The sequence below is a fragment of the Apium graveolens genome, unplaced genomic scaffold, assembly GCF_009905375.1.
Source record: "Apium graveolens cultivar Ventura unplaced genomic scaffold, ASM990537v1 ctg5272, whole genome shotgun sequence".
Taxonomy (NCBI): Eukaryota; Viridiplantae; Streptophyta; class Magnoliopsida; order Apiales; family Apiaceae; genus Apium; species Apium graveolens.
This window is the reverse complement of record NW_027418902.1, coordinates 328-28,206: the sequence shown is the minus strand read 5'-3', so window position 1 is coordinate 28,206 and position 27,879 is coordinate 328. Positions and strand designations below refer to the sequence as shown.

The window sequence follows — 27,879 nt, the reverse complement described above, 5'->3', positions numbered from 1 at the left end:
ATGGAGAACTTGGCACAGCTGGAGTCTTTGTGTGAAAGGCTGTACAAATCTCAGGATTCTGTTGAACGATCTCATGCAGAAAATGCGCTCAGATGCTTTTCAGTAGACAGTAACTACATTGTGCAGTGTCAATATGTTCTACAGAATGCATCAACTCCATATGCATTAATGATGGCCAGTTCGAGTCTGTTAAAACAAGTCACTGATCAACGGCTACCTTTGCAGCTACGGCTTGATATTCGTAATATTCTTTGAACTTTAAGCAATTATACTGTTATATGTTGTAGGCTGTCTTCTTCTACTTCATATGACTCTGTCTCCACCCCTGTACCTTCCCAGTACTTGTGAAGTAAAAGGGTCATGTTTTCATCATACATCAGAATTATGGTTATTCACAGTGGTTTTGTTTTCAATGTTTTAGTTAAAGAAATCATTTTAATGATGCTATACTATATTTTGGATTTTGTAACTATCCAATCTACTAATCTGCTTTCTGTTTGAAGGAAATTATATTTAAGCTATCTGGCGACCAGGGGGCCTAACTTAGAGAGTTTTGTTGTTGGGGCTCTAATTCGTGTCCTATGCCGAATCACAAAATTTGGCTGGCTTGAGGATGACAGCTTTCGAGAAGTGGTTAAAGAGTCCATGTCTTTTATGGGTCAGGTGAAACACAATTGTAATAAAACTATATATCTTAACAGCAGAATGCTGAGGTTCTTATCATTGTACTGAGATGCATCTCTCTTTCCCAATATGCTTAACCTTAGTTTTTATATTTCCTTAATCTCAAGCTTTTTATTAATAGTAGTTGTTAATGGATAAACTTCTAGATGAATTTTTACTTCCCTTCAGTGCTGCTACCACAAGTATTGAAAGCTTTTAACAGTTTTAACTGATTGCAGTCTAGGTGTGATTAATAGACAATAATACTAACTAGTCTTAACTGCATAAGCACTAGAATTAGGCTTGCCTTCCTTGAGTTGCATTTACTTGGACTCTTCATTTTGCCTCTAGTAGTGTCAGATATTCGACACCGGGACATGGACAATTATTTTAGCAAAAAAACATGAACAATTTCAAAATGTTCCCGAGACTTGACAATTGGACATGTATCCAATGTTGGACACTTCTAGCCAAGTTCGGGTAACAAAGGCTGTTTTAACATTGTTAGTTTGGTGACTTCTTTGCAGAATCCAAATCAAGGTTGTCTTATCATGGTTGTTAAGTCGACAAGTCGACAAGTCGAGCCCGAGTACCGTGGAATTGACTAGTCGACAAGTCGCCCGACTAGTCGTAAAAAGTCGTAAATAGTCGACAATATCCTATTATAGGTAATTATAATATATAATATAAGTAAACAAACTTCAAAATAATAGTTCAAGTAAAAACTAATAGATAATAAGTTCAAATACCCAAAGTCAAACATCTCTAATCAAATAAAAACATAACAAAAGAGTCAAATCAACTAAACAAACACAATCATGCATCATAATCATCCATCTCGGAATCATCTCCATCTCCTCCTTGGGTATTCTCCTCGGGTGGGACACCATAATCATCTTCCACTTCCTCATCATCGAAAGAAATATTATCTTCATCTTCATCTTCTTCATCAATCCGATCTTGTGTCGAACTAGTGTTCCGTCGAGTATAGGTTAGAGTGGAACCACCTCTAGCTCTCCTCGGAAAATTACGTCCCTCATGTGATTTGGATGCACCCGAAGCTATATCCACCGCTTCCCAAAACCTATCCTCAATGCCAACCCACTCATTAGCCCATTCCAAGTCCTCAAATACAAGTGGATAAAATTTCCTTCCTAGCTCACGTCTCTTTTTGAATCTTGACTCAATCTTCCGGTTGTATTGGACATACACCAAGTCATTCAAACATTGATGTTCCAACCTATTCCTCTTCTTCGTATGTATCTAAATTTATTAAATGTAATTAGGCCAACAATAGGAGAAATAGTTGCAAATTGGCAATAGAGTAATAAACACTTTAAAAAAGACGAGGCACTTACAAACTCAAATGTACTCCAATTGCGTTCACAACCGGAAGATGATGCACACAAACCAACAATACGCCTAGCAAATGCTTGAAGCTCAATCGCACGGCCTCCATATGCATCCCACCAATCAACTAATATATAAATAAGAATAACACAAAATAAGCATTCTTTTTTTTTATGAAATTTACAAAGTTTTGAAATGAACTAACGAGGACTTTTTGACTTTCTATGCTCAATTGCCATTTCCCTTGCAAAGCCTTCCCGAGTATTTTTGTAGGCATCCGCATAATCACTTATATTTTGTTCCTTGTATCCCTATCCTTGACCATCTTCTCAAGCACATCATTGAAATCTTCTCTAAGTCGTGAGGCATAGTCGGGATCGTTTTCAAGAAGATCAAAGTATCTCCCGGGATTAAGAAACAAAGAAGCTCCATGTAATGGTTTTCCCATTTAAATATTCCAACGATCATCAATGATTTTCACCACTTTGTTCAGGATTGCCATTTCTCCACCTCCAAATTTCTTCTCGACTTCGGCTTTTGCATAATCAATAGCAGCTGCAATTTCAGCCAAAGCAGGCCTTTCATCACCATCAGCAATGCGCAACACCTACACCTCTTGACTCGAAATGGGAGCAGGTTTGACCATTAACTACTTCATTTATGAATTTCATACTAATAGAAATACATGCAGTGATGCATCTACACAATCTCCAACATTACTCCAAAAGACAGACGAGAGAAAAGGAGAAGAAGAAAGAGATGGAAGAAGAAAGGAGATGAAGGAGAAAGAAAGAAGAAAGAGATGGACTTACCGGAAATCGGAGATCGGAGAAGCTTCGCCGGAGTAGTGTCGTCGCTGGTCGGAGATCGGAGATCGGAGGAGCTGTTCTTCTTTTTCTTTATCGCCGTTGTTCTTTTTCTTTTCTTGTTGCTTGTGTGGATCTAAAAACGTGCAAGTTTAACACAAATAACCTAATTTTTACTTATTTGGGTCGGGTACCGGGTCGGACTCGGGTACCGGGTTGGATCTGGGTAAAACCCATGGACGCCAGAAACAAATAGTCGGGCTTCGACTTATCCTCCTGTGTCGACTGGGCGACTAGTCGGCGACTAGTCGTCGACGTGACAAGAGTGTGTCTTATTGCTTTAATAGATATCTTTAACTCTTTGTTAATTCAACAACCTACCTTTATAGTTCTAATTATATTTGAGATAGTGTAGATTAGAAATAAATATTACTGATAATAATTCAGTCTGATTTGCAGCGAAACTACGGTCATCTAAACTTTAAATCATTAGTTTGAGGTCTAACATAACAGGATGTTCTGATCCTTTTCTGTTTTAGTGAGTCATTCTAAAACTGCTCTGTTAGAGGCACTTCAGTAATTTTATCAACTTATTTGCAAGGTTTTTGAAGTGCAGGTGCTTTAAATTTATGCTGCACCATAGGGCCCTTTGTTGGCTATGTATGCATTTGAAATCTACGTTACCCGGACTCTTCAATTTTGCCCTCGTACCCGTGTCGACCGGACATGACATGGGTGTGGGTATGGAATATGAGTCGGATATTTCACATGGAAACCGAATACTTTGACTTAAGAAATCTGCTTGCAACAACTTAATTCTAGAGAGGGACATCCATAGATTACTATTTTCATGTTATCCTTTTGATTTATGCTATAAATATGACATAGACAAATATGTATATGTTTTCTTTATTACGTAGAACTTAGATGACTCTAATTTACAATTTAAAGAATAAAAATTTGGTAAAATTTCACTTACGTGAAGGTTATATGTCGAATTCCTGCACCTGTGTCCAATTTTGGATCCATTTTCACGAATTCCAATTTTTTTAGAAACTAAGAGTAAGACACTTGGATCTGCATCCGTGTCCATACGGTTTCGCTAATCACATTTTCTTTTGAACTTCGTGTCATCCTAAGTAAATCTGAAAATTTAAACATATAATCTTATTAGCAATACATCTTAATATACCTGAACGCTTAATTATACAAGGATAGTATTATCGCTTAAAGTAAATAAGGAATCTTTTTTGTTGTCCTTTCATGTAAGTTCTTTTATTTGTAATTCTATATACTTAAATAATGAAAATCTAATGGGATCTGTTAGTGTCACTAATGGATATATCCCTGAATAAATGATTAGACATTTACATTAAAATTAAATATGATTTTTGATGGTGTATGGGAAGTTTAATTACCATACTATCCATGGTTTGGAGTGTGAGAATGAAGCACCTGCACCCATTATCGAATGGCAGAGAACATGCTTATGTGGTTACAGAGTGATAAATTCTTTTATCCCTATTTGTCTCTGAAGATCTTGTAATAGATTGGTAGATTTGCATCTGTTAAAATTGCGATTAGTAGGTAAAAGTATACGCATTCCTGATGTCTAAAATCAGATACATTCTTTATGTTCATTTCTGTTGGAGGCATAAATAATTACAAATATTGTCCTTACATTTGTATGAATGGAAAGGTAGTTCTCTACTCTTATGCTCAAGGGCAATCAGTCTTTGCAAGGAAAATATTAGTTGGTATGATTATGGGAACCACGCATTATTTACATTTCCTGGCTGGCCATTGCACAATAACTAAATCTTGATACCAGTTGAATCAATTTAGTTCTTTATTATCAAGTCATCTAGTGGTCTTGTGTGAACTAGGCGAAATCATTCACATTAGGTTATGTTTGGACTGTAAAGAGATATAACCAGATTGTATGAAAATTGTCGCTTTGTCTTCGAGGCAGATGTACTTGGTCATGTCTTGCATAGTACCTATCGTTAGTAGGTAATACTTTTTACTTCTGTTTATTGGTTGACATGTATGGAAATGTCTAGATGTCTTTAGATTGCTTTACTATATCTTTGTATGATAGAGTTTTTAGCTAGTCAATTCAGGGAAAGTAATTTTTTTACCAAGCTATTTCCATATTATCATTCGATGTTAACATGTAAATTAAATGCCTTGTAGTTAGTATCGTTATATATGCATTAAACAATCTATTAAAAATGTTATTCTTGTAACCTTCTAAATTAATCTGTCTTTTATTTTCACTCGTCATCAGGAAGCTTCTCACTATACCATTGGCCTGAAGATATTGATTCAGCTGATTGCTGAAATGTTCCAGGTTGTTCATTCTTAACTATTGTTAGCTAATAACTTAACAAAAATTATTTCAGTTAACTTGAGCATCCAATATCTACCATAATTATGAAATTTAATTTTTATTTTTTTTGGTTATCTATTCTTCAAAGATATGCATGTTCTCTGGTAGTTTTGGTAGTCTTGCCTTCCTTTTTTAATGTAGCTCATTATATTGGCAACTTCAAGGACTCTGGAGGGAGGAAAAAGAGCTTAATCATATCCATTGAACACTTTAAACAAGATACTTCCTATCCCATTAGGCTATTCATAGTTTCTACTAGTTTTAGTTCTTATCTGTGATCAATGATCATCTAGCAGAGCCTGTCCACCAAGTTCCGACTCTGGAGAGAGGAAAAAGAGCTTAATCATATCCATTGAACACTTTAAACAAGATACTTCCTATCCCATTAGGCTATTCATAGTTTCTACTAGTTTTAGTTCTTATCTGAAATCAATGATCATCTAGCAGAGCTTGTCCACCAAGTTCCGACTTCCATTTCCAGTGTTATGCTTCTTGAAGAATTTTTGGGCCCTTAAAACTTTATAATTATAATTTCCTGAGATTAGTGTGCTAAGGCATCTCCATATAATTTGCGATAAGTGGGATATACTGGTTACGTTTGGTTTAGTGTGCCAAGGTATCTAGATTTTTAGAATTAAGACTGTATAATTACTTTTGAAAGACCTTCATACTTTGTGGGAGTCCTTTGGGTTGGGTAATTCTAGTGAATAGTCCTAGTCCCTTGTCCCTTTTTGAAGACCCTGATATATGATTAGATGTTTTTTTAATCAAAGCTAGTTTCATAATCCCTCCTTTCTGTTTCGTTTGGGTTAGTAACATTTGTTTAAGAAATTTGGTATCCATGTGCTGACATTTTTTCTGCATTTGTTTACCTGAAACACCCGGGTTGAATCAGCGTCATAATTTTCTTCCTGATATCTCAGCCAGTGTTCTTTTTCAGCAGTCACATGTTGTCACTAGTGTTAGAAATCCAGAGACTTATGTCTTTATGTTCAAAAATCAGATTCTGTTGGTATGTCAATTTATACACGGGCAGCAATTAGAGACTGTTACACTGAACGACGAATGCTTCACATTCATTTGTTCGGTCCGGTTCTACAGCATTGAAAATATTTCTTTGTGTGTCTTAGCAGCTCTGTATTGTTTGTCCACTTGCTTCCTTGCACTAGGTCTGTGCTTGTTTGATGAGATCATAATCCCTGGATTATATGCAATTGGTACTGAATTTCCGTCATACTTGAAGCCGTAATATAGTCCCATTCACCTGATTAGTTAACTTTCTAGTTCACTTTTGGGGACTATTATTCTCATCCCTCTCATCCCCTACCAAAAAGTTAGTAATCTTATGGGAGTGAACTTGAAAATGATTGAATTTTTTTTCCATGAGAGAACGCATGAATTAATTATATTACTATACTAGAACAATTCGACAGATAGTCGAGGATCCTATGAAACAAACATATATTGGGGGCCTTAATAACAGTTTCTTATGTATGAGAGTCTTTAGTCTGAATGGCTTATAATAATGATGTCAATACTGCCTAGGAAATCATCCGGAATGGATATATCTGATGATAAGTTTTAGCTGTTATTATAAAAATTACATTATCGGCATTGGTTATGTGGTAGCTCCGTATGTATAACTTCTAGGTGGTATGGAACTAGTGATTTGATGTTGAAAGACATTTGACTGAGATTCCTAAAATTAGAGGCAACAAGATTCTTAAATAAGTAATGTTCGTAAAGTGGGATTGTGATCTTTAACAGAACTTGTATTTTTAAGTTACCAAAGTGAAGGTTCCTTAAATTTTTTTGTGTTATATATTTTTCATGAACTAACATACTGTAATTTCTTGACAATCAGTCCAATCCAGTACAGTCAACCACACAGCAACGGAGGGTGGCAGTTTCATTCAGAGAACAGTCTCTTTTACAAATATTTCGAATATCACTGACTTCTTTATCTCAACTAAAAATTGATGGTAATATATTCTTTAACATTCTTTTGCCATTATGTTGTAGTCACTTCTGTTCTACACACACACTCATGGCTAAGTTTCTGTTTTACATATTTGATTTGAAATGTATTTTCTCAATATCATGTCTGCTGTTTTTTTTGTGTTTATGAAGTTGGAAATAATTTACAACAGCTGGCTGTTTCATTAGCCCTGAAATGCCTAACATACGATTTTATGGGGGCATCAATCGACGAAAGTTCAGAAGATTTTGGATCTATTCAGGTGCTCTTTCTTACATGTTATGTGCTGATGGGACATGTTACCTGTACTTCTGTAGTTCATCTGTAGATTCTTTTTCTTTTCCAGTGTTATCTTATATACATATATTATTGGGCTGGGATTTCAGGTCCCATCTGCTTGGAAGCAAGTTATTGAGGACTTCTCAACTCTGCAGATTTTTTTTGACTACTATGCAATGAACTTACCTCAGATATCAAGAGAGGTTGGTCACTATGTCTACCTGGTCTGATGCATAAATACTCAAGTCAGTGCATTATGTGTCTGAATTTTGTGTTGAGGTGTTTAATAGGGGGCGGGGACTGTATTTGGGGTATTTTTTATAGATTCTGAATGCTAGTATTTATTTCTGCATCCTTATTGAGCTGGTAATAGCTTTTGTTTATTGCTTATTGCATTGATGATGATACGGGGTTATCGATGGTATGGGCTTATCTTTAATTCTTTCTGGTAACAATTGTTGCCCATCTAGATATGCCATTTGCACTCAGACTTTTGGCTGGAACTACCCGGTGTTTTTGGTTACTCATTTTGGGTGGAGTTCAGTCTTCATGCTATACTTTTTGGCTTTGGTAGGTTGATGTTTAGAAAATTGAAATTCAAATAATAATTTTAATATTTGTAGTGTTGAGAAAGCATAAATCCCGTCATAAAAATAGGAAAGACGGCCATCTCATGAACATCCCGCCGTAATGTACCGAAATTGACTCTTTAGCTCAGTTGTTTCAATACATCAATTCTTCTTTCCTTTACAGCAATAAGAAAAACAAAAATCTCCTAGGAAGTTTATATATCAGTATATTTTCTACGTATCATGTATCCTAGAGATTGGCATGATCAATTTTTTTTTAATTAAGCGTGAGAAGCTTATTTTTATACAACTTTTGTCTGGCTCATCAGTGGAAATCTAGCTATCTACGACCAGTGACCTAGCTATGACTTCGAGAAACCTAATTGTACTATATAAATATGGGAACATATATGATCAAATAATTGAACACAAGTACACCAGGAGGGTACAGGATATTGGAAAGGCTGTTAAATTTTTTTTTAATGTTTTTTTGGTTTATTATAATATTAGTGTGCCTACTATATGTTGTGAGCATGTTGCTGACGAACTATATATTTTTAAATTGATTATATTGAATCTTACCAGGTATGTGGATTGGGAGCCAATCCATATGTCTTATGGAAGCTTTAAATTGCAAAATTTAATATTATAGGAATAAGGATGAAAAGCAGTCCTGTTTTGATAATAGCTAGCTCCATTTTATCTTATTCTCTTTCTTCTGAGTAGTACTTTTGACCTTTGTTCCAAATTGAAAAGACTCACAGATGGATATAGTATATTGGCCTTCGCCTCGGGAGCATGTTGATGTAAAACTTCAATTTTTTTGTCATGGTTTGTTGGCGCATGCACACATGCAAGAATCTGAAAGTTGTTTCTAAACCCTTGTAATGCAATAATTGAAATTCTCATAATAAATTCATCTAGTGTGCTTGTTGAACTACGTGATTTTTGTTAAGTTTTGGTTTTGTTAAATGTTGCAGCATGTGTTTTTGTCAAGCTTTTAACTTTAAGTTTCCATGATTATAGGCTTTGGAGTGCTTGGTACGTTTGGCTTCTGTAAGAAGATCTTTGTTTACTAATGCAGCTGCACGACTCAAATATCTTTCGCATCTGATGAGTGGAACGAAAGATATTTTACAGACAGGGAAAGGTAAATTCCGACATACTTTGGATATATAGGCTTTGTTAAGATATGTTTAGCAGCAGCTACATTGCTTTTTGGTTATTAGGTAATTTAATGGCTTGAGCTTTTTCAAATGCGAACTTCATTTATCATGTAATCAATATTATATATTGATTATTAGATTTTCTGAAAATTTGATTCTGTCTTTTATTCACTGATTGTTTGGTGTCTGTGGTCCTCGAATGACGTAGGTGAGTATGGGAATGTATGTGGCATTGTAGTTGTCATTTTTGTTCGATAATCTCCTTCATATTTTAACTCTTCAATTGTAGAGTCTGCCTTTATTGTATTAAATGCAAGACTTTTTCTAAAACAAATTGGATCAGCTACTAGCACATTGCCACCATAACCTAATTACTTTTAACTCCTAAATTCTCACTTCATCACATTTCTCTTTGTATAATCCGTGGCTTTTCCAATCCGTGTTTGAGGTGGATAACTTTCTTGATGAAGAGGTTGTTATCCGAGTTACTTCGTTGGGTGTGTAGCTATGCATCACCATATTCCCTGGCATTTCTACATATATGTACTTCATTTGTATTTTGAAATTCTATAAATTTATCTTCACTTTAACATATATGTGTGTGTGTGTGAACTTTGGTGTCGCCATTTCATATTTTCACGTTTTTCTATGCTCTTGTTTGATTTGACTGGCAGGTTTGGCTGATCATGACAACTACCATGAGTTCTGTCGCCTTCTTGGACGCTTTAAGATTAATTATGATGTAATTCCGAACTTCTAATTTGAATATACCTACATTTAATATTTAAAACACTCGTCATATAACTACATTTGCTTAATACTCCCCCGTACTTTATTTTTTATAGCTGTGTTAAAAGTTGTTTCTCTGATTAGTTTGAAGGGTACGAGTGTACACCAATTAATTTTCCAGATAAAATATTTATGTTTCCTTAACTAGTATGAAGGGTCCACGTGTACACCAGAAACTGTTCCAGATAATATACATTTTGAAAATTTCTTTATTTTTTAAGGTGTAAAGACATTACTAGATTATCCTGCATCAATGTGATTAGATATGAATTTAAATTGCCAAACAGTGGGGAATGGTTTGGGTTGTTTTAAAGATTAGGCATTTTAATCTGTTTACAAGTAGGCTCTGAGGGACAATAGATTTAAAGCCTGTATTATTAAACTTTTAAGTTCCAGGCTATCCCTGCCTTCCTATATCTTAACTTGTAGCTATTTCTCGTTCCCAAAATTATTTAATTCTATGTAAAACTTTTTTACCTTCTTGCCTAATGTTGTGTGCGGTTGGAGCGACTGAATTTCAGAGAATGGGATGAAATGTTTACTGTTAATGGGCCAACATATTTTTTTTTGCTAAATAATGGGCCAACATTTAGATTTTGAATTCATTCTTCATTCTATTCCTAGCAAATTGAAGTAAAGTTCACTCCAGCCAATTTTAAAATGACGTACCCCATCCTACTTATTTCTTCACATATCATCATAGAAGTTTTGCCCTTCCTCATTCTCTCTCCTTCCTCCAATTTCTCCTTTGACATTGTTTACAATTTTCCATTTCATTGTTGGCAGAGCCTAAGCAAATCATTTATTGGTTACTCAATATTTGGTAGCAGATCTTCTTATGCCAGATGATATTAGGGCGTATATGATCTCTCTAGTCACCTCAAGCACTTAAAGATGAGATCGTTATATTTTTTTAAAATCATCATTATTTAATGATGTGGACCTAGTAATATGAACTTTTGTTGAAGTTGAAGCTAACCACATATACCTTATGCTGTAATGGTTCTTATCTTTAACCTATGCGACGCCTTTTGTTACTTTCACACACACATAAATGCTTTTTCTGAATGAACTGGATATTGTACTTAACTTTTTAAAGGGGTATATAATGCCACCTCTGAAAGGCTAATATCTGTTTGTGGCAATGGAAAGTTCTCTGCCTCTATCAGTTTTCATTGATTACTCTTTACAGAGTTCACCTGATTGTACTTTCATTAAAGAGTTATATATATTCTTTGTTCTCATGGCCGGGTGTGTTTTTTTCAATATAGTTGTCTGAGATTGTGAGCACCGACTGCTATAACGATTGGATACGCTTAGTAGCTGAATTTACACTGAAGTCTCTACAGTCATGGCAGGTTATGATGGTGTTTTTAAGTTAAAGAAGTAGATACCTATGGAATAGTATAGTGGTAATACATACTATTTTTGGGTTAAACTGATATTCTCGTGTCTTATGTAGTGGGCCAGCAACAGTATATACCATCTTCTTGAGCTCTGGTCCAAATTGGTGACGTCTTTGAGAAACTTTAAGGGTGAACGACCAAGCTTGCTTAATGAATTCGTTCTGGAAATTGTGCAGCGTTTTATATCATCGAAGTTTGAATCTTTCCAGGTTAGTACATGCTTTCTATGCTTTTTTGTTGCCTCATGTGTGCTAATAATTTTACTTGTTATATATTCTTGCCATATGGTTTCTTGCAGGTTGAATTACCAGATGATGATTCCGAGAATCCACTTGACAATGCTGAACTTCTTCAGGAACAGCTTGAATGCGTTCGTCATCTTTGTAGATTTCAGGTTGAATTTTACAGCTTAATGTCATTTCTAGTTGATTTTATTAAACAACATTTTCTCTTTTAAAACTTTTAACATGGTTTTCTGAGCCTTCAGTATGAGAGCTGTTGCAAGTACATACTGCAAATAAGTGATCCAATCATGCAGTTTTATATGGTATGCTGAAAATCCTTTTGATGATACAAATGTTGCACATATGCCATTTTTTTTGTTAATACGTTTTTTGGTGTCATTATGTACTACTTAGGAAGCGACGAGTCTAGAGTCCAACGGGGTAAACAGTAATTTGTGTCTTCTTGAAACCAAACTTGCCTGGATGGTTCATATAGTTGCTGCAATCTTAAAGATAAAGTCTAGGTACAACTTGTAATTTTTTCAATATGATTTTTCTGCAATGTGGAATTAGTTTTTTCCTTACTTTATTAAAATAACCATTTTCAGTGGGGAATCAGACGAACTACATGATGCAGAACTTTCAGCGCGTGTATTCAACTTGATTAACATTACTGACAGAGGATTTCAGAATCAGGTATGCAAATGAAGAAATACTGTAGATTATCAAAGAATATATTGTTTTATATTTTTCTTTATGCTGTTCATGGTGATGGCTTTCCGTATGACATAATACAGCAAAGTAATTGTTTATATATATCAGGAATTTAAAGAGACAAGTGTAACTATACTAGCATTTATTCTAAAATTGTCAGAGTAATTTAAAAGATCTCGGGATAAGATTAGTATATTTTACTTGCTGAAGATGACAGAGAATATTTGTTAATAGTACGTGTCCGCATCTGCTTGTGGGTCAGTGTTAGGTCTGTCTATATTATGTGCTGTGAGGGGATTTTCACATGTATCATTTATGACCTTTAAAAGCACGCAGAAAAGCCGCTTGATACGAGTTGACCATTTTATAAAAATTCTGTACTAGTAACTACTAGATTAATATTGGTTAATATGCAAAATGAACGAACTTTTAACAGGTATAAGAAATATACATCTACCTTAAAATACAACTGTCCAGTGAAGAACTGTTAAGGCTGTTCAAGTCTCATGTCATGTTTTGGTGGAATGAACGAAATTGGAGGGTATGGAATGAAATTTGAACTTTGATATGGGTAAATGTTTATAATTTACATATTTTTCTCCCTTCCGTTTGTAAGAACCTAAACTACAGCTCAGACCCCTCAATTTGAGATGAATTTTCTCCATTCCCGCCATACCCATTTTCTTCAAGATTCTAATCATAGAAAATTTGCGTTTACTACTGTAATTTATTAATTTCGAAATCTTCGCTCCAACCTCCATTAATTTTCCTCGAATTTTCAATAATTCCATTGCGTTCTCACCAACCAAACACAACACTGGAGAACCATGCAAGATGCACGAGGCAGGGATGTGTGTATCTGTGTGTTTGGAGGGAGGGGGGGCTATAGTGGGCAGTTATGCGCAAGGGACTAGAAGTTGCAATTACAAATACCAAAAAGTGGTGAGAGTGGTCGAATGTTATAACCTACAAATATTGTGACTACATTGATTGGCTATATGGTGATATAAATTATCTATTAGCATTCCAGTGGTAATAATTTTTGACTTAATCGTTATTCCTGAATTCACACTTTCAGAGATTTAATGAATTAAGCAAGCAGAGACTGGATCATGCCATTTTACTTTTTCTCCGGCATTTCCTTAAGTCCTATATTGGTGACCAAGCAATGGAATCATCCAAGGTGAAGTTTGCTACTCCAGCATTGCTTAGAGTGGAGATAGTCAGAAGCTTGTATTTCCATCATTTAGTAGTATATCTAATTCTCCACGTTGGCGTTCTGTAATTGCAGAGGCTGTATTCCCGGTTTTCAGAGCTTCTTGGGGTTGACGATCATTTAAAAGTGTTAAATGTTATTGTTGGGAAGATCGCAACAAACTTAAAGTGTTATGTTGAGGTAAATTTTATATGATTTAATAGTTACTCGTATTATTCTAATTTATGAAATAATAATCAGTTCGTGTTATGTCTCTATGTGCAGAATGAGGATGCTATTACTCGTAACTTGAACCTTTTCTTGGAATTAGCTTCAGGGTGAGTCGTTTGTTGCATTGTTACTTGATTGGAGATGTTCCATATATTTTGTCTGTGTACTAACACTGGACTGTTTATATTTGTTAGATACACGAGTTGCAAGCTGCTATTGAAATTGGAGACTGTCCAATCAATTATTATGTACAGCAATGTATGATATTAACCTATTCTGCTGGGCTTTGTGAATCACAGATATAGGAATCTGGAAGCACATATTTACTTTGTTGTATTTGTATTTTCAGAGGGAGCATTTTTCTTTCCTCCGAGACAACAGATTCTCTCGCAGTAGAACTACTTTCTTCTACACTATTGGCTTGCTGGTTTTTGCAGAAGACGGTAATTTGAAATTCAAGTCTTCACTTGATCCTCTGATGGAGGTATGTTAAATGTTAAGTACTTCTGTTGTTGCAGCAGTAACTGCCAGTCTTTCAGTACAAGATGTACAACTCCAGACCTAGTTTCCTTTAGCCAAACTTCCATGATGCTTAAAAATTTTGCATCTTTATGCGGATTCAGATTTTCATTCTGGTGTGCTTTGGTATTGTCAATTGCAAGATCCGGCTTCTGTTCTTTTGTAGTTTAGCTTTCGAAGTTCTAAGCACTTGCACATTGAAATAGTGATAATAAATTGATGTGGTGTCTTCAGTGGGGGTTTGTTTTGTTTCTCTATTACTCAAATTACTGTGATTGTGGTTTTCTTCCCCTGAAGGTCTTTGTCTATTTGGAAACAATACCTGATGGAATGTTTCGCACTGATACTGTTAAACAAGCAATAGTTGGACTAATGCGTGATCTCAGAGGAATTGCTATGGCGACAAATAGGTTAGTCTTTCTAATTAAGCACGACCGGATTCTTTGCACTTACTTTTCCTCTTACTCTTTCTTCTCTGTCCTATAGTCGGAAAACGTATGGTTTACTCTTTGACTGGCTATATCCTGCACGGATGCCACTTCTCCTAAAGGCAATCACATATTGGGCTGACACACCAGAGGTGAACAAGAATTTAATGAAGCTGATTTTTCCATTTGTCTTTGATTTGTCTATTGCAGTATAAGCTGTCTAGGTGTCTATTTTCTAAGATGTTGATTACGGTTCAATTTTTTTTGTTATTTTAATCATGCGAATCTGAATTTTTGATCAGTGTGATTAAATTCGAATTGGATGGTTCCAAATCCCAAAGTTGTATAGCTAGGAAAAGGGTGTGTATCAGATCATATACTTATATTTCAAACTATAATTGTGAGAAATCATAATAAGATCAACATCATCATGTTATGATGATATGTTTGATGAGGGTGATTGATTAGTTATTTGAGATAAAGTCAACCTGTTTGTCAAGCTAGCCATTGATTAGTCGGATTTCGGGTCACAATTGGGTTAATCCCCCGACTTGGAAGGCATTAAAGAATGAAATCATTGTATAACTCTAGAAACCATATTTGTGGCGGCTTGTCAACTCAAAGAAGGGGAGAGAAGGGAGAACACATTTTACAATTCATTTACCCTTAAAAAATGTAATATATTCATATAGATTAATTTTATTAATTACTTTGTCCCCATCATCTTGTCTTCGCAAAAAACTCAAACACGAGCTATTATGAAGAAATAGTTCTTTTAATTTGAACTGGACTCAAATGAGGTGAACATTAATTTTTGGAATAAGTAATTAGGAATAACTAACTTCATTAACATCAAAGTGACATCTTTACAAAGAAACTTTGTATTATTTACATCCGCTTTATAACCTCTTTGACATCATCAACTTGTACCACCAGAACATAAATTTTAAAAGGAACAAACTCTTCATCATCAACTTGCACATCCGTATTGGCTTCCAGAACTTGTTGTACAATCATTGAATACCTTTGCTTGATACATCTCGGCCTTGTCATTTTCATCATATAATTGGTCACATTTTTTCTCCCTTTATTTTGATATTGATATTGAAGATTACAATTGTTTGTAATAAGAAAATTTGAGAATAAGTAAAATTCTGGAATAAAGGAAACATATGAATATTCATAATAATCTACTTAATATGACTAAATTATTTAAATTTAAGTTCCCTGAGGTAATATTAGGAACTTTATTCTCTTCGTTAATATACATGTTGTGCCTTGCACAGGATTCGCTACACTTATAATCTGTAGTATACCACGTACGGAACTTACCTTTGTTAATTGTTTGGATTTCGTTATTCCTTTGGAGCTTTAATAAGATATCTGAAGTAAAAGAGATTGGTGATTGCATGAATGGGAAAGACGAATAAACAAGCCTATGTTACCAAATTAGGTATATGATGATAAATATTAGTATAGATAGTAGATCATACATTATTGCAATTGAATGGTTCCATGTAACTATTGATAAATGTTAGTATCTTACTTAATTTTAGTCAATAATATGATTACTCGTATAAAAAAGCAGTAATAATTTTTAATTTCTATTTAATTAATTTAGTTAAGTCAAATAGTGCTACATTAAAGGGAAAAGAAAGGGAAAAAGGAGGGCACCAGTCCTAAAGTGGCTCCTTTTTAAATGTAAGACTAGGCATTCTTTGTGGTAATTATATTGTTGGGAAATTTAGATTATAAGTTGCCTTTTGACATTTGGAACGCATGTTGGCATAGAAAAATGTATTTGTACTCGATAATAAATTTTTGTATCAAACGAAAGTTTACTATATAAAATATTAATCTAATATAGAAAATAAAACTTTATGCCTTACTAAATGTTCAAAAATCGACACTTATTTAGGAACGGGAGTATTATATAGTTATCATATATCTACCCAAATTAAACTTAAAAGGTCACACAGATAATGTTTCTAGACATCTTAAGCGAGCAAGATCAGAGTTTGTACGGATGGTTCCGATAGTACTTGGTCGTAATCAACAGTATATGTTATTAAATCTTGGTGTAAATTTTAATTTATTATAAATTATTATGCATTATACGCTTTTAAGCTGATAGAAAAGTTTGTGGGTTGCGATCCTTTCTATCTTCTCTCTTCCTTAGTTGGGAAACCTAGGGGTTTAGTGTTAATGTGGTTTACTGTATTTGAATGACCAGCTCCATTGATGCAGGACAGCGGGTCAAAAAGCCCAAAGAAAGTATTTGGGGACAATTCAATAGGCTTTGGAAGCCTATTTATTATTATTGAATAGGTTTAAGTATATTATTATTGCTAATATATATTTTAGAGTTATAGTTTATTTAGGAAAGTAACTTATTATATATAGTACTTTTATCACTGTAATTCAGCAGTGATTATTATTATTGAGAATTATATTAAGAGTTGTTTTTGAATCTCTTGCGAGAGAATTCTACCCTAACCCTAAATCAGCCCCCATCCCCTATCATCCATATTTTATTATTTTATTATATTTTTTCCTTTTTTCTTGTCTGGCATCATACAAATAAAGAACACACAATAACTTGTGATTTGCGAGGCATGGGTATGTAATCATTATTTATGATTGAATTAGCATTAAGAGGTAGCATATAGGAAACTAGGAAAAAGTTTAGCCTTTAAATATAGTCTTTTTAATAGTCTTAAGTAGCAAGCACATGAAGACCGAGACTATAATTTTCTTGGCAGTTTTCTGCTATTTACCCGTGGCGAGATGAATCTTTAATTTCTACCCAACTAGTAGGCGGAATGTCCAAATTTCCATGTAAACAGACCACTCAACTACACCTGAACTTGATAACTTTGGTTATGGCTCTCTTTTTCCTTAACTGAATGCCATGTGGCTAATTTGACTTGCAATATTAAATTGAGATGCTTATATCTGGTTATGCTAAACTGATGTAGGATAGATTTAGAAAATTTGGCTAGTTCAATTACTGATTAGAGATGTGCATGCCGAAGACCCAGTAATTATTCCAGAATAATTTAGATTTTGATATTTATATTTGTTCTTTAAGGATTAGTTACCTTTTAGGGGAATACTTGGAGTAAAGAAGAATATCATTTGTGATTTTGTATATACTCTAATCTCTCCTGAAAATGCTTCTATATCCAACATGATTATTGCATTATATATAGGGGTTTGTTCACGAGAAGACCTTGAACTTGAACCAAACCCTATATATATAATGCAATAAAAAAGGGTTTCGTTCAAGAGAGAACCAAACACTAAAAAAGAACGGGGCAATAGCCTTCAAATCAATTGTCCCCACTCATTTTATTTTAAATGCGAAAATCCTTGTAAGGTTATTGTTTGAATAAAAAATTACTTAAGGAAATTTAATCAATCACTCATTTATTAGAATCTTCTCTCTTTATTAATAATTTTTAATACCACATTTCTTTTGGTTGATTCTTAAAATTTTAATTTTTTTTTTCTTGAAGTTTGAATTTATTTTGTTAAACGATTTTTTACAAGAGAATTATCCCAATAGGGTTTCACTGCAGAACCTATTTTGTTTTGTAGTAGAAATACAATGTTCTGCTGCTGAACTTGGAACTTAAAAGTTATGCACGTGAATTTTGAAGTTCTAGAACTGAACTTTTTTATTTTTAAAATTAACTGTTGTTTAGCATTGTTATATTAAATTGTGTTTATACTTTATACTATGATAGAATGTTCTACTGATGAACTTGAAAGTTATGCACCCGAATTTTAAAGTCATGCACATTAATTTTTGAAGCTGATATTTGTATTTATATTATAACTTGAATGTTCTCAAGAATTGATGGAAGTATGTGTTTTAAATAGGAGATTTTGTGATGTTGATGGATAATTTTGTGTAATACAGTGATGATATTGATGTATTGATGTTGGGTACAGTTCTAGTTAATCAAATATCTATTGCCTCTGAATTGTTTATCTTATCTTATTGGACAACTTTACCCTTAGTTTATATATAACATTTCTTTTTAAATATAGGTAAGGTTCTTAAGGTTATTGGAATATTGGTTCCCAAGAAACATGACCCACATTGGGTTGGTATATACAGGGCTAGGCTCAAATGAGAACTAGTTCCCCTGAGAACTAGTATGTTCTGTAATTATACTTATGTGTTCTGCAAAAAAAAAAATCACTATTTTTTCTTGAATTACATCAAAAATTCTCATAAATATATTTAAGTTTTACATAACATGTCAAAATTTTAAAAAATATTGTCATAATTATTATAGAACACTAAATATAGAAGTATGGTATGAATAGTTATTGTGCATAACACATGTATATGTTATGTAAAAATTTCCTCATATTTTTTTTTCTATATACAAATTTTTTGTTTTCAATAACATAACACATGCATTTTGAATAAGAGATACAAAAAAATATAAGAAAAATGAAGTGTTCTCCAGTGTTCTCCAATTAAGGTGTTCTCCATGGAACCCATCCCTACATATATATATATATATATATATATATGAGAAAAGTAGCCAATATTGGAAATGACATTAAGAGAGAGTGATCTCTGAGAATTATGTATGGTGTGTATTGAATATAAAAGTAGACAAGTACTATGGGACAAATAATTCTTCAAAATGGACTACTAAAATGGGATGGATGGAGTAATATATGTCAATTTGGTTTCCAACAGTCACAGTCCTCATCTGTTTAAAAATAAATAGCCTTATGGCTTCATCTGCCATAATAAAATTTGGGTAGAGTTTGTCCTAATAGAGTTTGTGTAGTGAATGGTCATTATATCCTCACATGGGCTTGCAACAGAGATTTTTGTATCTCATTAGTTGAAGTATATGTAAATCTCTGTTTACATAAGATTCTTATTCTATATATGCCTTGGGTGTAGACAGGTAAGTAACTTTTGTGTGCTTTAAGTTACTGAGCTGTGTTTTCACGTTGAATTGTGTAGGTTACAACTCCATTACTGAAATTCATGGCTGAATTTGTTCTGAACAAATCTCAGCGTGTAACTTTCGATATGACGTCTGCTAATGGCATACTACTTTTCCGAGAAGTCAGCAAAGTACTTGTTACATATGGATCGAGAATTTTGCCACTTGCTCATCATGCGGATATCTATGCATTCAAGTATAAGGGAATTTGGATTTCGTTGACTATTTTTTCACGAGGTACTCATAATATGATATTATTTCTGTTATATTGTAGGTTTTGCTAGATGTATATATTTAACAGAAAAAGGCTTTGTTATGTGTATGTGACATCTCGTACTTAATGTTAAAAATTCATTCTGATCCATTAAGTTGATGTTTAATTGTTTATATGAAGATCTAATCCATTATATTAACTTATCTATAGGACTATGACTTTTTTAGGTTTGACTTATATTGTCTAATCCCTTGTGATGCATTGTTGACAAATTTGTATATTACTGTACTGGATATGGAAATAATGTTGACTGATTCTAATTTGTGATTTGTTATCACTTGACAGCACTGGCTGGTAACTACGTAAATTTTGGTGTCTTTGAACTATATGGTGACCGTGCACTTGCAGATGCTCTTGATATTTCTTTAAAGATGATACTCTCAATTCCTTTAACTGATATAGTGGCATACCAAAAGGTAGTGAGCAACACATCTTACGTATGAGAATTTTTTTTTATTTTTTTTGCCAAATATGTATATGCTAAAAATTCAGAAATGGTTTGAAATACCCTATGACAAATGCGAAGTCTTAATTGTTGTGATCTTATGTTAAGCTCGAGACCATGTTTTCTTGGTTGATACTGTAGACCAGCCTCTTACAGTCTTAGTATAAAGCGGGTATCTGTATGGATAAGGTCTTAAAAAACTATTTTGGCAAACTGGAATTGGTGATTGCTGATCAGGATTCCTAGTTAAAACTAGTGGAAGCTGGATTTTGGTCAAAACTTCTTGGTTTAATTGACATCGTAGATGTGTTCTAATTTTTCTTGCAAATCAAAAACCGCAGTGTAGGCTGATACATTTTAGTTATTAACTTAAGTTTATGCCATGGAGAATTACTACCTAGTCTAGCCTGATTAAATAGTTCGAGATGTAAATGGAGAGAGAAGGGACTCTTAGTTCTCGGTGCATATCACTATGCTTTCGGCAGAAGCACGCTTTGTTTACATTTATTTATCACTATATTTATATTTAATTATTTGCTAGTATAATTATGTTTACCAATTTCTGTTTATTTATTATTGTCATTTGTAGCTTGCACGAGCGTACTTTGCTTTCTTGGAAATTCTCCTCAAAACCCAGATTACATTCATTTTGAATCTTGATTCAAGCACCTTTGCGTTTATAGCTGGAACTATTCAAGCTGGTCTGAGATCACCCGATGCGAACATTATAAGTGAGGTTTGTATATGTTATTTCGAAATTGTAGTTGTTTCTGTGACTGATACATATGATATTCATCACGTGCAATTATATGATGAAGTCTTCTGATATTTGTACATTGCCATGTTTAACATATATAAATTTAAATCTTACTCAGTAGAGTTTATTACCAACGATCTCTAATTATTAGATTTTTCTTTAATGTGCAAAGACATGTTTCACAATTGAATGAAATAATGATGTGTATCACCAAGACCATATGAAAAAAACGATATGCAATATTATTCGAGCTTTTGTTTGTCGGGCTGGTATTTGAACACTGTCTGTAATCTGAAATATTCTATACACATATTATTTGTTATAAAATAGTCTCAATCACTAAGATATAAAGAATGTTCTGTACAATGATATCAATTTCTTTCATTCTAATTCAGTGTGCATATGCTGCGGATTATATTGCTACATTTTATTTCAACCATATAACATCTGGAGAGCTACCTAGTACTCCCGCCTCTTTGAATCTTGCCCGGCATGTTGCAGATTGTCCTGTCCTATTTCCAGAAGTAAGTTCATTCTTCTTGTTTCAAAACTATTTAAAATATATTTGGTAGAGAATTTTTGGTAGTGCCTCATAACAACTTGATATTTCTTAAATTAGCTAATACTGCATTGCTTATTAACTTTATTTTTTTTAAAAAATTGTTCTTTAGTCTAAGAGTAAACAGTCTTTTGTGATTACTGTTTTAGATGGGAACTTTAAATATGTATAATATCAGGTATAATAAGCAGATTTGTTCAAAAGGACTTGTGTCTTGTCACCTCTTTTGGTTGTTTTTTAATAGCAACCCTCCTAGCAAACAGGAATTGGGGGACTCTGTTTTCTGTCAACTGAATCTTAATTAGTTTTGTGAAATACTTGTTTGCTCGCACAAGTATGTGCGAATTTCTCAATTCGGAAAGTTGTAATTCTATCGGAGTTTCAAATTCTGAACGTTGCATGACTAGCAAACCTCTATTATATGTGCTTAAACTCTTTGAAAGGTAAAAACACAATTGTATCATATATTAAGTTTATATATTGAGGAAAAACACAGATTAGCTAAATAACACCTAATTCATGGTCAGTTTGAAAAAATGACGTGTATACATTAATGCATGCGATGTAAACAAAAGGATTACTGAATAAAGTACTTGTTTACTAAGAATTAAAAATTGTCTGACTCCGAAAAATTCATATGATTTGAATCAAATCGAATATTTAAAGTTGAGTTTATTTTGCCCATCCTGAACTTTATTTGTAGCTCCGCCAATAATCATAGTTCAGTACTCGGTTCTCCTTTTTGGCTTATAGGTATATCTCTCGATTATCAATTTTTTTTTCTCTTTTTCTCTTTATATGGTTGGTAGGTAAACAAAGTTGTTTCACTTTCTTTGTCACTCGATCCTCTTTGAGTTTCATTTTTTCTTCTTTTTTTTTGTTCTACATCATAATTATGTTTATAATTATTTTTTTTGGGAACTGTTATGTTTCTATTGCAGAATAACTAATAATATTTGAAAGTTTACTAGTTAAAACTATAAACATGGATATGTGGAAATTTTATATTTATATTTAGAACAACTACATTTCCAACTATTATATTTGATAATTTGAAAATTAACTATAAGCATAATCATAAATAATTTTTATTTTCTATTTCTAGTTTTACACTGGAAAAATGACATTGGAAACTATTTGTTCTATTGCAAAGCAATTTAAATTTGTAAAGTTCATGTGCATTACAAGTATATGTTTTACAAACTCTGTATTAGTTGTATTTTATGGGAAGTTTGGTAGGAGCAACAACCTTACAATTAGGTGGAACAACAACCTTACAATTAGGGTTGTACAAGTAATTCGCTCAATCGCACAAATCGCTCGCACCGCTCGCAATCGCACCGCAAGTGGATAATCACAAAATGCGGAAGGAATGCGAATTTAAAGTACAGGAATCGCAAATCCGTGGATTGACTGCGGATTTAATTTTTAAATAATCGCAAAAATCGAACCGCTACCACAAACAGCTATATATATATTTATATTATAAAACACCGTATATAAAAGTTATAGAATATAACGTTTAGGCCTTTGAGTGTTGGGCTTGGGGTACTATCTTTTATTTTGTTGTCGGGATGTGTTTTACAATTTACAGGAACTACGTGTAAGAACATTTTATTTTTATAGAATTCTAAGATTTGGTTGGCATATTCTTATGAACTATTTTAATTATCATTTATCGTACAAGTCGGTGGTTGAACCGCAAGTCGATCCGCACCAACTGCAAAATCGCGGTTGAAAAATTCGCGATTACTGCAATTGCGACTGTGGTTGGAGATTTAAGAAAACCGCTATATGTGGTTTGGTGCGATTTTGACCTCCCAACACCAAACCTAACCGCGTACACCCCTACTTACAATGGATGATTTAGTCTATTTTTGGTATTTTCTGAATTAAAATGCAATAAACAGTAAATTATAGCTTGATAATGAAGATAAAGACTAAGATAAGTACGAGAATAGAGAATTAAGAGGGAGAGAAAAGATAACTTGGGGAGGAAGATAGAATAGAGAGAAAGAAAAGAGGAGAGAAATTGGTGGAATGAATTCCATTTTCTTATAATGCATAATAATAAAATGTACAACTGCTTTAGCCATACATAGTCCTTTCTTAACTGCCTAAAATACCCTCCTGCCTTAACCCTTGATAATACTACAGTACATTTATTTTGTAAATAATATACTCCTGACGAAGTTCAAGTTCAAGTTACCTAGGAGATGGTAGGTAAACACCTTTCACGGTATGTGTCAACTTAAATGTCCAAGATATTTTCACTTCCCGCTTTCTACAAAAGGTATTTTCACTTCACATATAAATGCCAACCAAACAAGATCATTTATCCTCACTTCCTAAGATATTGAAGTTCAGTTCTTGGGTATTAAATTGTCTATCAAACAACCTCTAATAATGTAAAATACTACTCCCTCAGTCCCAATTTGTAATTTATCTGTCCTTTTTGACTTTTTGTGTTCAAATTGACCCAACTTTGACTAACAATTTCATATAATACATTATCGAAAATATTTATAAAAATTATATCATTATAAAGTATGTTTAATCTACTTTAATATGTGTTTTCAGTTTTTCAAAATAATGAAAAGATGAGTTTTTATTTATGATCAAAGTTGAGTCAATTTGACCATCAAAATTCAAACAAGATAGATATATTGGGACGGAGGGAGTAATTCTTAGATTCTAATTTTAGGGTGGTTCTCCAAGGAGCTTGACCCTGTAATTATGTGTCTATATATATATACAATCTTCATCTATATGACAATTATAATTACATAGTTTTACTCATAGCAATACCCTTAAATGTGTAGAATATTGGGTTTTGTATTGACCATTTCTTTTATATTGATACTTACATAGTTTACATTTCTTTTATAATTACATAGTTTTACTCATAGCTATGTGATACTTCTTATTTTATATTGAATGCGATAAGATATAATCATGTGTTTTATTGACTATAGAGAAAAAGGGCCCCAACCTCAGAACTCACCGAAGGTTATATTCCTTTCGTCTTGACCATTTCTTTGCATTTTCCTTTTTCGAATGTTCCTTTCAATAATTTACATTATTAAAGTTTTCAAAAGTAGTAAAGTTTTATAATATAAAATTTAAGTGCATCCACGGCTTTCCTTCACTATGCCCACTTTATACAATAAATATTGATTGGTCCTACCAATTTACTCACTTTTCTTACCTTTTCTCACTACGTTACACATTTTCTTAACCTCTGTCGAATCCAAATGTTTACATGTGGGTGGGACGGAGGGAATAGGTTATTTGAATAGAAAAACTGGATGGCAATTGACGCGGAGCATAATATAGTTAAATTAGTTATTAATTACTTTATAGTATTATTTAGATGTAAGTATGTTTTTATTTAATAATTATATTATCTAGTTAGGAATATTCTAGAAAATAATTATATATATAGTCTCCAAGTTACTTGTTCACCAAGTCTTAGGAGTGCTATATAAACACATGTAATCTCTTTTTAATAATGGAGTTGATTATTATGAATTAAATCTGGGGATTTTTGTATTTCTTGCTGATTCTCTGCGGAGATATGCCCATATCCCCTTGTTTACCATATCCCTAACCCTTGTCCTACATTAATTGGTATCTGAGCCACCGTTCCTTCACCTAAACCTTTTATCAAACACCTTCCCTAAAAATAAAAAAAAATATTCCAATAGCCAAAAAACAGCCACCAATAGCACTGCAGTCTCTGTCCAGAAGTTTGAGGGCTTCCAGAACCCTTTATATATTCTGAAATAGCCCTATCCTCCCTGATTTTCTTGAAGAAAGAACGATGATAACCCCCGAAACAATTGATTGTGAGATATCCTTTGCTGAGACAAATCGTTTAGCCTTATCTATTTCACTTTCATTATTGGATCATACGAGAAGTGGCAATATTATGATGATTTAATGGCAAGTCTAAAATCTAAGCGTGAAAGAGCATTACTACAATATATGTTGAAGCTATCAAAGGACATGAGTGCTAGATCGGAAAAGATGCAACAAACTTGTGATTCCATTCAGGCATTAACAAAAAGTACGAAAAAACATGGGGAGATCGTAAAGAATCTTGAATCCGAGCCACAAATGGAGCATGATGTGCCACAAAAGGAGGATGACAAGTATGTTGAAATTGAGCAACAAAAGGAGCATGTCGAGTTTATTTGTGGAAAAAAAATTCAAGCTAAAGCGAATCTTGTTGAACATATCGATTTAATAATTTCAAAATGGTTTTATGAAGTCAAGCGTCGTTCGAGGATTGTGGGTCCTTTTTTATTATAAAACTCTAGGCCGAGTTTTTTTTAAAGGAGAGGAGAATGATGCAGAGCATAATATAGTTAAATTAGTTGTTAATTACTTTATAGTATTATTTAGATGTATGTTTTTATTTAGTAATTATATTATCTAGTTAGGAATATTCTAGAAAATAAATAAATTAAAATAAATATATATATATAGTAGATAATTAATAGGTATGAGTTATTATTATAAGGATTTGTTTCCTTTTATCGTTGATTTTACTTAGTCTCTTAGTTACTTGTTCATCAAGTCCTAGGAGTACAATATAAACATATATAATCTCTTTATTAATGGAGTTGATTAATATGAATTAAATCTGCGGATTTTTGTGTTTCTTGCTGATTCACTGTGGAGATATGCCCATATCCCCTTGTTTACCCTATCCCTAGCCCCGGTCCTACATCAACAATTTGTAATATTAAAGTCCCCCTCGCGTATTTACAAAACAACCCTGAACTTGTATTGTATTTTGTTGTAACCTTATGGGTCACCCTCAGGGACATCAAGTCTTATTTTGAATTGTATTTTTAAGTGTGTGTATGTGTATATATATGTATACTAGTCTATAACCCGTGCGATGCACGGATAGCTTTTCATACTCGAATAATATTTAATAATATAGTTTATTTAAAATTATTAATATATTAATATAGATTTCAATAGTTGAAAAATAAATTGAAGAATATAATAAGTTATAATAATATATGTTTTATGATAATTTAAGACTTGACTGAAAATAAATAATATAATATATAATATATTGTTCACGGGACTCCAAACTTGAACTGTAGAAATTGTTAAAACTCCAAACTGAACCTGTAGAATATGTTAAAAATAAAGAATATAAAAGTTTAAATATAATAAATACACTGTTGACACACGGGATTCGAACCCGTGAACCTATGAGAGCATATATATACATCCAACGGTTCCCATCAATCTGTCTTTAGATCTGACGTTCAGAACACCGTACCGGACAACCGACCAACTACCAACGAGGTGTTCTGCTTATAATAGTATAGTATAGATATATATTGGTGCCATAGAAGCGGGTTTTCTTCCAATAGTGTGGCGCCATGGCCTGTAACACGGTTGGTTGCATATGTGGCTCGGTATAATGTAAATGAGCTGAAAGTAACCATCCTATAGTTAACAGGGTTGTTCTGTGTCGAGCAAAAGGGTTGCCAAGTGTAGCCGATGCCACAGACTTTCACGGAAGGCAAATGGGCAGCATCGTCGAATGCTCACTATTGGCGCCATGGCCTGTAACAAGGTTTGTTGCATATGGCTCAGTTATAATGCTAAATGAGCTGAAGTACTCTTATAGTTAACAGGGTTGTCCTGTGTCGAGCAAAAGGGTTGCCAGTGTAGCCCTATGCCACAGACTTTCACGTAAGGCAATGGGCAGCATCGTCGAATGCTCACTTCCGTTTCCCTGGTTTATATCCTGGAGCAAATAAAAACGTCCTACTTTAAAGGCAAATTCCTAACACATGAAGTATGGAAAATGCCACACATGGGGAAATAACCGGGGTGGGCATTATGATAAATTGCTTTCGAAGAGTTAGAAACAGGAACAAGGAGCTTCAATCTAGGAAACATCCGGAAGCTTATGGGTTTTTCTTCATGAACATGTGATTAACAATTCGCAGTTTCTACATTCATTACTGTATATTCTATTTGTTTTAATTGTACTAAACATGATTTTTCTATGCACAACAAGATGCTGAGGTCCCTCTTCGAGACTGTTCTATTCGACGAATGTGGCAATCAGTGGACTATAAGCAGACCAATGTTCAGTTTGATGCTCATAATGAAGAG

The 27,879-nt window shown here is 33.5% G+C and overlaps 2 protein-coding genes across 2 annotated transcripts; one reads left to right on the top strand and one right to left on the bottom strand.

The window, feature by feature from the left end:
* LOC141702537 (uncharacterized) lies at window positions 1–27,879 on the top strand (the record flags this gene model as incomplete). Its single annotated transcript, XM_074506201.1, has 27 exons — window positions 1–184; window positions 288–387; window positions 504–663; window positions 5,110–5,172; window positions 7,076–7,193; window positions 7,342–7,451; window positions 7,576–7,671; window positions 9,064–9,187; window positions 9,878–9,945; window positions 11,264–11,350; window positions 11,455–11,607; window positions 11,697–11,792; window positions 11,886–11,945; window positions 12,037–12,146; window positions 12,231–12,318; window positions 13,415–13,519; window positions 13,628–13,732; window positions 13,817–13,869; window positions 13,957–14,020; window positions 14,112–14,246; window positions 14,579–14,691; window positions 14,768–14,861; window positions 19,709–19,928; window positions 20,251–20,381; window positions 21,000–21,146; window positions 21,563–21,691; window positions 27,782–27,879. Coding segments are annotated over exons 1-27 (3,011 nt in total), but the record flags the coding sequence as incomplete, so codon positions are not given.
* Window positions 1,392–2,497, bottom strand: LOC141702535 (uncharacterized). Its single transcript, XM_074506200.1, has 3 exons — window positions 2,219–2,497; window positions 2,022–2,140; window positions 1,392–1,926 (listed from the first exon to the last, which is right to left on the bottom strand). The coding sequence occupies exons 1-3, from the start codon at window positions 2,250–2,252 to the stop codon at window positions 1,480–1,482; spliced, it is 600 nt and encodes a 199-aa protein (XP_074362301.1). The 5' UTR covers window positions 2,253–2,497; the 3' UTR covers window positions 1,392–1,479.